The 12,062-nt window shown below is 36.8% G+C and overlaps 1 protein-coding gene across 1 annotated transcript in view; it reads left to right on the plus strand.

Annotated features, from left to right (window-relative positions):
• Window positions 1-12,062, plus strand: part of Dhc64C (dynein heavy chain, cytoplasmic) — a 1,087,706-nt gene that overhangs the window by 433,985 nt on the left and 641,659 nt on the right. The window contains exon 38 of the mRNA XM_090398628.1: window positions 2,504-2,690. Coding sequence (XP_090254754.1) covers window positions 2,504-2,690 — 187 coding nt within the window. The remainder of the gene's footprint in view (window positions 1-2,503; window positions 2,691-12,062) is intronic.

Below are 12,062 nucleotides of genomic sequence, written 5' to 3' on the forward strand. Positions count from 1 at the left end.
AAAAAAAAGTGGTGCTATTAGCCATCAAACCTCAGAAATACTTTTTCCAAAAGGTTTCCACAATTTTAACCACTAGTGTAGTTATTGGACCACAAAGGAAATCAGTATGATAGTAAATTATTTTCTGCTGAGATTAAATGCCAACGCTCTTTACTGAAACAGATTTTGGGCAGATTGGGATGAAACCAAAGAAATTTTGTAAGCTATGCATTTGATTTCTAGTTTAGAGGTGGTAAATTTATTTACAAATGTTTAGACGAACTTTATCTCCAAGTATATTAGTTCAGTTTCTGTGAACTTTGTCGTAACATCAGATTTCAAAACATGCATTCAATTTGGGCTTAAACTTTTACTTTAGGTCACAAACTAAACAAAATATCCTTTTATAATTGTGTCTTCTCCTCCACTGGAATTCTATCTCTTCACATTTATTAGTATAAAACTTTCCCTTGTCCTGCTTGAAGGCTTTTCTGACTTCTCTACTTAATCTCTTATATTCTTCAGTCTATGTGTCTCTTTGTTTTTCGAACAGTCTTCTTTTGATTAGTTCCCATGTTGAAGCTGATATCCTTGGGTCTCTTGGTCTTATAATCCACCCAAGATACTTCTTGGTTGTATCCTGTATTATCACCTTGACTCTTTCCTAAAGTATTTCTGGTGAGTTCTCATCATTGGTCTCCACAAAATCATCCAACCAAGTTGATGTTTGTTCCTTGAATTCACTAGGAATTCCTCTAACATTTAGTCTAGTGGGTTGTGCCTGACTTGGAAATTTTCTGAGTCTTAGTCTTACTTTGGCTCTTACTAGCTGATGTAGCTCATGTACCACAATCTGCTGCAGGACAAGTATGCACATCAGTGATGCTTGTCTTCCACTGCTATAATGCCATGATGCAATCAGTTTGGTGCTTTAACCTTTCAATGTTAGCTATTCAAGTATGGATCCTTCATGGATGTTTCTGGAATCAGGTATTGGTAATAACTAATCTGTCAGAAGGGGAAAATTCTTTTACCACAGATGTTATGTTCACCCGGACCAAACATGTCACACTCAGGCCTAACTCTCATGTCCTTTCCCATTTTTGCATTTAAGTCCCTTAAGATGCAAAGTATGTCTCTCCTTGGTAGGCAGTCCAAAACAATTTAAGTTTTCATAGAAGTTCTTGATCTCTTCATCAGGCCTATTTGTGTGGAGTGAACTACCACGATTGATACATTGGTGGGATGAGCCTTAAGTCTAATTGAAATTATCCTATCATTAACAGTGTTATATATATTCCAAGGATAACTAATTAAACCAGAGAACTGAAAAAGATATCCTCTTTGCTTGTGAAGCTTTTTAAGTTACCCACATTTGTAATAAATTTAATTTTTAGTAGATTCCTGGTCAAAAAGTTGATCATAGGATCAACAAAAATTTCATAATACATCATCTACCATTTATCCAACCTTCAAAACAGTACTTCTGCAATTAACTGATCCTTGCACATCGACGGATTTCAGGTACAGCATGTAATTGTACTTCAATTATCAGAATAGCAAATTTCCTTTCCAATGTGGTTAGATAAATGGTAGAATACTGTAGCTGAATACTTAAAGAATAAATAAATTTGTGGTCAAATGCTGTTGTTACTTTTAGAGAAATATGGATATTAACCCCCCCCCGACTTCTCCATATGTTCAAGGATTATATAATCCTACTCCATAGTACTTTGCTCTAGACATTATCCTCTTTCCTTTCATACACCATTTACACTAAGATCGATAATCCACCTTTAGCAAAAACAAGGTGCTGTCTACTCCTTCATCACAGGTACATCTTCTGTTCTGCATACTGTAATTTTTCTATCAATATTTCCCCAAAATTCAGTATTCCCGTGAACTGCTGATAGCATTTATATATTGACTGTGTGTTTTAATTTAGTTTGTAATAAGTTGTTTGTAATTACGAACAAACTTAATTGTAATTAAGTTTGTTTGTAAGTTGGTGGATGTGTAATGTTCTATCATCCCCTCTTACCCATGGTGTCGAGTTCAGGAAGATACCTCAAATAAAACATCCTCAATTTACCTCTGCGTTTTTATCTGACTAAATAAATTGGAGTAGACTGTGGTTATAATTTTTATGTAGTCTATTTTGTAGATGAGATGTCTTTGTATGTTCTGATACAGTAGTAAAATGGTTCAGGGAACAACTTTTGCTATGTACCATACAACAGATATTGTTAGAATGTTGATCATTTCCATCTGGAGGATTTGAGTCCTTTTACATCTTTCAGTGTAGTAGTAGTAATTCTGACAGCAGAATACTACATTACTGTTAATAAAAACCATTGCTTAATATTTGATGCACTGATTAGAGTATTATTTTCAAAACCCATATATATTCGTTTTCCTTTATCGCATGTGGTAGAATGATTCATTGAAGATTAGATTTATATTAAAGTGGAGAAAGAATTTCTTTATTAAATTTTTAAGTTGTCCAACATTTAATTTTCAATAGGTTGTGTGATGAACAGTTGTCCAACCAATCTCATTATGATTTTGGTCTCCGAGCATTGAAGAGTGTCCTTGTAAGTGCAGGCAATATTAAAAGAGATCGCATACAGAAAATTAAAGATGACATGCAAGAGAGAGGTGAAGAACTAGTAGATGAGGGGACAATAGCTGAGCAACTTCCTGAACAGCAGGTATTTATCTTGTATACCTAATGAATATTTTGTTATAAAATAATTAGCTTTTCAAGTACTTTAAGCAGCCTTCTTATATAATATTCATTTGTTTATCACATTGTTTGATGTACACTTAATTTTACTCAGGCCATCCCAAACTTGATTTCATTACCATTATAAAGGATACAGTCAAAATTTGATCATGTTAATGGGTCAGCTTCTTTCCCATCATCAGTTCCACATTTTAATAATTTGCTCCTTTCATTAAATAAGTATTCTGTTTTTTTGCGAACATAATTAATCATCATGATATGTAAGCTATAATTATCATTTTTCCAGTAAAGTGACATTGCCAATTTTCATTGCATTGTATCTAATTAGTATACTTCAATTCCATATTATTATTATCATAGCTCTTCTGCAATCACCAAAATTCATCTTTATGACAAGCATTCTGAACTGTAACCACTACAGAACGTTTTTTTTTTTTTTTTTTTTTTTTTTTTTTTTTTTTTTTTTTTTTTTTTTTTTTTTTTCATTAGATTCCTGATGTGTACCCTGGGGAGGGGAGGTTACAAGATATTATGATAGTACTTTTCATGGTTCTTACCCATGAAAGATTATTAGTAAATGTATAGTAGCTTTGTACCATGGGTGGGCTAAGGGTTTTTTAAAATCAATTTTATATTTTTTTATTGTAATTTTTTATTTATTTTTACATGAAGAAGTTCCATTATTACTAACTTATTATTGACAAGTTTCCTCCAAATTAGCTTGCTGTCTGTCAACATTTCAGTATTATCAGATCTTAGGCCATTTCAATGTTTCTGTCTTCTAAGGAACCTTTTCCTTTCATTCTAGTAAAGAACACTTGTTTTGCTAACTTTTCCTCTCCCATTTTGTTTAAATGGCCATTGTTATGCCGCTTTCTTTCTTATTACAACTATTTTCAACCTTTGTGTTATATCTCCGTTATACACTCGACTGGGTAACCGTGGTACCTCTGAGGGACAATGGAATTTCCTCAAGATCGAGGCAGTATCAGTGTCTGAGATTTACCTCTTGTAAAACGCCAAGAAATTTATTTGTTTCTCTGCGCCACTTAGTGCTATTAGATTATTAATATTAACAACCAAGAGATAATCTCAGGACAGTACTTAATGATACCTATCAACTCTGCAAACGTGGCCAAAATTTACCCTTAATATCCCGCATAGGTTTGTAGCATTTTATAAGAGGTGTATCGGATTCCAGAAATCACAGAAAGTCTTTGTTAGAATCCAAAGCAAGGTTTATTATATCTCAAAAGTTAGTACACTTAATAACATTAGTTTAAATCCCATCTTAAGGGAGTTCCAGACAAAGTATAAAATATTCAAACACTACTAATATACTTATAACATATTATGCAGTAGCTTCCTAAAGTTAGAATTATATTAACACTCTCTAATGCGTTATTCATGTATTGTTATCACAGTCATTCAACTCCGTAGCTCTGTCAGACTACATAAGATAACATTCATATCTTTCACAATCTCTTTATAATTTATCAATTCTTTATGCTAAACATATCCGTAACTTCATTCAATATAATAGTGAACCTTAACACAGCGGCAGACAGTAAGATCAAATTCAATAGCTTTCTAAAGTGATAGCAATACAATCTTATTCCATATCATTAATGTCCCTTTTCCATAACATATTAAAGTGACACAAATCTTTCATTCATATTCAGTGAAACACAAATGAAGTCTACTTATCTTCCCTTTTCGGTTCTTTATTGCATCATAGGTTCACAGGAAACTGGCCTTCTGTGAACAGCCGGACTCGCCTTTTCCGCAGAGAATACGGCCGCTGAGACCCGCATCTGCTTTAATCGGTATCCCTCCGGTACGGAGGCACTGCCACTCTATGCCACCATGAGAGACGAACACACAGGAGATCCAGGAACAAAAGACCTTGTTTCAGGGTCGCGTGACCCTTATATTTCCCTCTTTTCTTCCCGGCGTTTCTCGCCCTTCTCGATGTCCAGCAAACTCTCACGTGCTATTACGTCACGGCGTCCATCCTCTCCCTCGCTATCGCACGTACGCTGACATCACGTTGTTTGCTTGGGGCGAGCCGCTCCCTCGCGTACGGATCCGTAACCTTTGGACTTGACTCACCCCCCAACAGTTGAATTTGTGCTTACATTCTATAATTCTTTTATACATGTTATTTTATAAAGCTCTGGTAATGCTTTACACTTTCAATATTAATTTAACCTCATTCGCAAATGGCACAAAATACATACTTATTTACCCTTTCATAACAGAACATGCTTGATATATATATATATATATATATATATATATATATATATATACACACACATAATACTTATTTTACACTTAGAGGCAATTTACTGTATTTATCTCCCTTTTTTTTGTTTGGAAAAGCATGTTAGATTGTGATAAGATAGGAGTTCATAAAATTCCACTCTATCACAATCCAACACCATATCACCTGAACTTAGCTATAACACATTCCTGAATGCTAAGATCATCATGAATAATAATTTTTTATATGATTATTGCCATTTCTTCAATTCCGTAATCTTTCTCAGGACTCATATCTGTGGTGTCCAGTTTTTGATCAAAATTTTCTTTGTAAATAAGCTCTAAGATCTAAAAGTTAAAATTGGTTTGAACACTGTCTTGTATATAGCTAGTTTAGTGTTTTGACTGATTTCTCCCTTTTTATCTATAAACCAGGGGGACTACACCCCCACCCAACCCCTTGTGTTCCGGACTGTTAGGCTAGTTCTCCTTGAATTCTGATGACTCAAATTTTGAAGACTCGAAAGAGTCCCCAACCCCTGGAGTTCCAGACTGGCAAGCTGGTTCTCCTTGAATTTTGAAGACTCGAAAGCGGGGTTCAGTCTCCCCTGTCGCCTGTGGCGCTTGCCCCCCCCACGAGTTCCGGAGTGGTAGGCCAGTTCTCCTTGAATTCTGATGACTCGAATTTTGAAGACTCGACACTCAAGGTAGTCTCTGAGTTTCAAAAAACATGACATAAAAAGGCTTATCATTTTATATATATGTATATAGGGTAGATTTATTCATTTGACTCCCTCCCATACCAGCTTTGCCAATTCTGCTGTCTATTTCCAAATCTGATTTGCCATCTTCATCAAAAATTGTGCCTAAACAGCTGAAATATTTTACTTGTTCTATAGGTTCTCCATTAAGAATGCAGTCAATGTCTTCAATGTTTTTGCATATTTTCATTGTCTGTCTCTTTGATTTTGATTTTCATACTAAATCTATTACAGCAGCTATCGAATTTAGTTAGGGAATCCTGCAGACATGATCTGGATTTATTCAGAAGTGTAACATCTGCATAACGTAAAGAGCTGAGATTAGTATGTTCAATTTTGATATGAAGTTTAATACCACTATCCTTCATAATAATAATTATTATTATTATTACATGACACCTCCAGGGAGTCCAAAGACTCATCGAGGGAGGACACCTACTCTACATCTCTCATCTCTCCGTCTCCACCAAGTACACCAGTGCCATCTACCGCCCGCCACCAGCACTAGTATCTCCACAGACAATCGCAAACATCCATGCCCAGAGCAGGATTCGAACCCGCAGCCTTTTGGCTGGAGAGTGGATATGCTAACCGCTCAGCTTTTCTCTTGGCATCTTGTCATATACCTTTTCCAAATTTACAAAACTAAAATACAGATCCTTATTTTCCCATAATTTCTGAACTAGTCTTAAAGTGAAAATCTGATCCAGTCAACCTCTGTTTGGTCTGAACCCAGCTTGTTCCTCTCGAAGTTTCGCCTCCACAATATATCTAATATTCTTGCATAAATCTTACCAAGAGAATTCAGTAAGGAAATTCCTCTGTAATTCTTGCATTTAAAATAATGCAATCAATTTAACGTTATCACATTCAGTTTTATTTCTCCTTTTTTATAAGTGGGTGTTATAAGTACCCATGGGTACTATAATTACTCTAATCATCTAGAATTTGACCTTCTGACCAAGCTTACTGAATTATGTAGCATAGCCAACTGTAAAACTTTAATGCCTCCATATTTGAGAATTTTGGTCATATGTTATTACTCCAGCTGCCTTTCCACATTTCCAGTTTTTGATAGCTTTTTCTACATTAATTATTGATATATATATATATATATTCCTGATTGCATTCCTTTGAATGTTTTCTACCATCATGCTGTCAATATGCTTGTTTCATTTAGCAAGTTGTGACATTATGACAAATGATAAAGATGACAGCATGTTCATCTTTATCATCTGATTCATTTTATAGAACCGTTTCCTTCATTCTAAGCTTTTTCAATAGCCCCCAGAATATTTCACTCTTCCTGATATGCATTTTCTATGTTCTTACCAAAGTCTTCCCATGACTGTTGTTTAGCTAGTTTTACAGAGTGCTTTGCTTTCTTACATTATTCTCTAAGAGCACAAGTTGACTTACTTGCCAGGAACTCTCAATATGCTTTCTTCCTTTCCTCAACTGCCTTTAACTTCTTGAGTCCACTGTGGAGCTGTGATTTTTCTATCCTTGCAGATTAGCTCGCAACATACCTCTCCAGCTGAATCACTCGTTTTTTTCAGGGTTTCACGCTGAATTTCCAAGGTTTGGTTCTTGTTTTAAACTTTGATTTTTTGTTGAATAATGTTTGTGTATTTGAGTCTATGGTTCACCTCTGATAGCTGTTCTCCTGTGATTCATTTCAAAACTTTCTTACACATCTTTCTTTTCAATATGAAATTCAATTTTATCTTGCTCAACACTAAAAGGTGATTACTTACATTTCAAATCCTCTGAACAATCAAAAACTTACACATTTCCATTTAAATTTTTTACTGTTCTTTGAAACTAGGGAAGTCCAATCTGGACACCCTGTACTTTTGTCTTGAACAAGTGGGAAAATATAACTCAACAGTGACAAAGTCAGAGACTTTTTTTTTATTTGTTATGTCTTCTCTCCATGTGAATTTGTGCATATTATTATTATTGTTCCTGGCAACTCCAAGGAGTCGACAGACTCATCGAGGGAGGCCCTAACATCATGTCAAGAACAACTATTCGACATTCACACAGTATCTATCATACCTTGCCTTGAACTCATTCACGGTCATAGCACCCACAACAGACTCTGGAAGCTTATTCCACTCATTCACTACTCTCCAAGTAAAAAACCTAGCTCCAACACCCTTGTCAACCACGCTCTTGCCCAGCTTCCATTCATGGCCCCTAGTCCTCCCACCACCAGTCATATTTTCAAAAATATCTTCTGGATCAATCTTATAGAAACCCTTCAGTAATTTGAATGTCTCAATCATATCACCCATCCTTTGCCTATCGACCAATTTCTGCAACCCACAAATCTTCAACCTATTCTCATAAGGTTCATTCCACAGACCTGCTATCATCTTGGTCACTCGTCTCTGGATCCTCTCCACTTCCTCCCCATCACGAAGAAACCCTGGTGCCCATAACTGGGCACAGTGGTCCAGATGGGGTCTTATCAAGGCTCGATACAGAGGAACAACAACTTGTTTGTCTCTGCATGTTAAAGTATTTTTCAGAAGCCAAGTGATTTGGTGAGCTGTTTTAGTCACTTTTGCAGTGTGCCCCCTAAACTTCAATTCCCTATCCACCAACACTTGCAAATCCCTGGCCTCATCAATCTCCTGGAGTACGGTTCCACCAATGCAATATACTGCTGCTATTCTTTTCGCCCCAAAGTGCATAACCTTACACTTTGCCACATTAAATTGACATCCATTTTTCCTAGTCCAGTCCTCTAAACTATCCAAATCATCCTGTAAAATTTTGACATCCTGTGCACTCATAATTGCTCTACCCAACTTTGCATCATCAGCAAACAAGTGAACACTTCCTCTCAAATCCTTTCCTATATCATTGATGAACAAATTGAAAAGCAGTGGTCCAAGACCAGAGCCCTGTGGCACTCCACTAGTCACAAGCCGTCTTTTAGACTCCACTCCTGAATAAACCACTCTCTGGTATCTCTCCTTCAACCACACTCCTATCCATCTCACCAACCCTATATCTATCCCCATCTGCTCCAGTTTACCGATTAGGTTTCTATGTGGTATCCTATCAAAAAGCCTTGGCAAGGTCCAGTAGAATCACTGTAAACCCATTACCCCTATCCAGTTCGGCCGTCACTGTGTTATAAAACGTGAGCAAATTACTGAGGCATGATCTGCCCTTCACAAAACCATGTTGTTCCCCATACAATATCCCATTTTCATCTATCCAATCCTGTATTCTTTTCTTGACTAATTTCTCTAAGACCTTGACAATGATTCCTGATATGCTAATCGGTCGGTAATTTACAACAGCAGTCTTGGAACCACCTTTATGCAGTGGAACTATTTTCCCCCTCTTTCCACCCCCTCGGGACTAACCCAGACCCGAGACTCAAATTAAACAAAATGGTCAAGGGTACTGACAATTCTTTAGCTGCTTCTCGTGCAACATGAGCTGGTATACTATCCAATCCCACAGATGTATTGACATTGAGGTTATGCAATAGACTACTCACCTCCACTTCATTCACCACAATTCCTGTATAATCTACTGGTACATTCGTTTCTGCAATGTCACCACCTGGATGATATATTCTTGCAAAGTGCTCACTCAGTAACTCAACTATATCAACTGATTCAGTTACGTCCCTACCATCGGCATTCTTTAAAATCATTCTGCCATGTACATTTTTCCTTTTACTTGCTACATATCTAAAAAAACTGTTTAGGATTCTCTTTAGCCTGCATGGCCAATGTTCTTTCGTAATCCTTTTTTGCTTTTCTTACCACACTCGTTACCCTTCTGGCCTGCGCTTTATACTGTTCGTGTGCCTACCGGTCACCTTTCTCCTTAAATTCCCTCCATAGTTGTTTCTTTTTTTGCAGCTCAAGATTAATGGTGTTATTCATCCATTTAACCCCTAGTTGATTTATTATTTGGACTCTAGGTATACAGTCAGCCATTGCTTCATGCAAACACTTCTTAACTACCTCCCATGCACTATCGACTTCTAGTTCTTGCAGTTGTACATGCCATGGCACTGAACCAATCAAACTCCTAAGCTTGTCATACTTTCCAGCCCGATAATTCCACATGTACCCTGTCTTAATTGAAAATTCTACACCTTTAGCCACCTCCCAAGTCAAGACCCTATGATCACTCTCGCCGATTGGTGGCAATGTGGTCATATTTGTTACAGCCAAATCCTCAGATGTAATTACTAGGTCAAGCACTCTCTGACCCCTAGTATTTTCCATTACAAGCTGTTGCAGATAGTTATCCCTCAATAACTGCATAAAATCCAATTCCTTCCTCCCATGTGTCCTCTCCTCACTCCAATCAATGCGACCATAGTTGAAATCTCCCATAATAATCACCCTCCTTCCACCCATTTCTTCTATTTGCTTGTGCATACTGTCACCACCATCTTTTCCATCACCTGGTCTATAGCAGCACCCAATTGTATATTTAGTTCTGCTAGCCACAATTTCACCCCAAATGGCCTCAAATGTGCTCTTTTCTCTATCCTGCAATTCAACTTCTATTCTCCTTGGCTGCAGCTCATCAGCTATCATCAACAATACTCCTCCCCCCATTTTATTCTCCCTGTCATTCCTGAACACACTATACCCATCGCATTCAATCCCACTAGCTATATCATCTACAGTCAGCCATATTTCACTAATACCAATAACCTGTGGTCTGGAAGTGCCAACCATGGCCAAAAACTCTTCCTTCTTGTTCCTAATACTCCTAGTATTAGTGTACATGAATTTAAGACCCCCATTAGCCCCAACCCTACCTTGATGCCTTATATTAACTATGCCACTCTGATTTGTTGTCGTTATTTGCTCGGGCATATTATATTCATTCTTACATTCAACTGCCTCCCTAAGGACTGTATATCTACTCCCCCCCCCCTTAATAAATCTAGTTTCCCTGAATTTGCACATCCACCACATTTCAGAAACACTTTCTCAAGTCTCCTTACACCGTAACCATTCAAATGTAAGCCATCCATCTTATATAGATCCTTTCACCCATCGAACTAACTCCACACGTCCACAAATTCCACACCACTCGTCATACATAACCCACATAAAGTCATTCGCAATTATGGCCCTCCTTTTAAACATTTCACTGTCATACCGTGGCAAAAGACTAATCATTCTAACTCTCTCACTCTTTTCTTTTGCTACCTCAAACAATTCATTCAGGTCTTCTATTATTTTCATTTTGTCTCCTTTCAAATCATTCGTACCTGCCACAACAATAATTTCTTTCACCCTTTCCTTTTGCTCTCTAATAGACTCAGTTACATCCTTTATGGTCGCACCGGGTTGGTACGATTTTGTCAAATCCTCTACTATCACACCTCGTACTAACGAGTCTCCATACAGCACTCTATCCTTCATTTTGTTCATGTTAACACTCATACGTCTATTTTTCCTGTCATACTTTTTATTATTGGCTGGTTCATTCAGTCGACTTTTGCCCATATGCTCTAGCTGCTGTTTTGCCCTTTGTATCACACCATTCAACAACACGATCTCACTCATTGCATCTATCTCATCTTTTTTATTTTCAGTAAAACCATTAATACTATCATTCACACTTTCTACATTCACACTCTCACAATTCTCTGGTACAACCTCGCTGTTTCTTGTCATATCCCTATTTTCTTCATTTTGAAGTTTGACAAAAATATCACGCTCACGATCCGAAATACTCTTCAATTTCTCATTCTCCCTACATTTTCTACACACATTCACACACACACACACATGTTTGAACTTCGTGTTAGTAATAACTAGTTCTTGCGCTGAGCAGAAATTTACTATCTATTCACTGCTATTTACCATTTACTATCAGATATTTATCATTATTAGATTTGCTCTTTTCTCCAAATTTTCTGAAACCATTTCAATATGTCTTGTAATCATTTCCTATTTAGATTTCCAACAGGAACCAATTTTTCCTTTTTTTTTTTGTTGTCAACTGGCTTCTCTAATGCATTGAAAAATTTTCCTTTCTTCTTGTCCACATATTGCATTGATTTGCTATAGGTCATAAAACAAAGGAGCATGGATTAGAAAAACTGGTAGAAAAAGCCACAATAAAGCTGGATTAGAGGATATTATACCTGTAGTGATCTCTCTTTTTTCTGGCAATAGGAGAAGGAAGTATAATTAGGTAAGTATAACCAGGCTATCTGAATTATGCACTGCATAATTCAGATAGCCTGGTCATATGATTGAAGTTCTGGTGGACTGAAGTAGAACTTTCATAGTACCCATTTTTGT

This window comes from Typopeltis vanoorti, chromosome 10 (genome assembly GCF_054136105.1).
Source record: "Typopeltis vanoorti isolate ZY-2024b chromosome 10, IOZ_Tvanoo_1.0, whole genome shotgun sequence".
NCBI classification, from domain to species: Eukaryota; Metazoa; Arthropoda; class Arachnida; order Uropygi; family Thelyphonidae; genus Typopeltis; species Typopeltis vanoorti.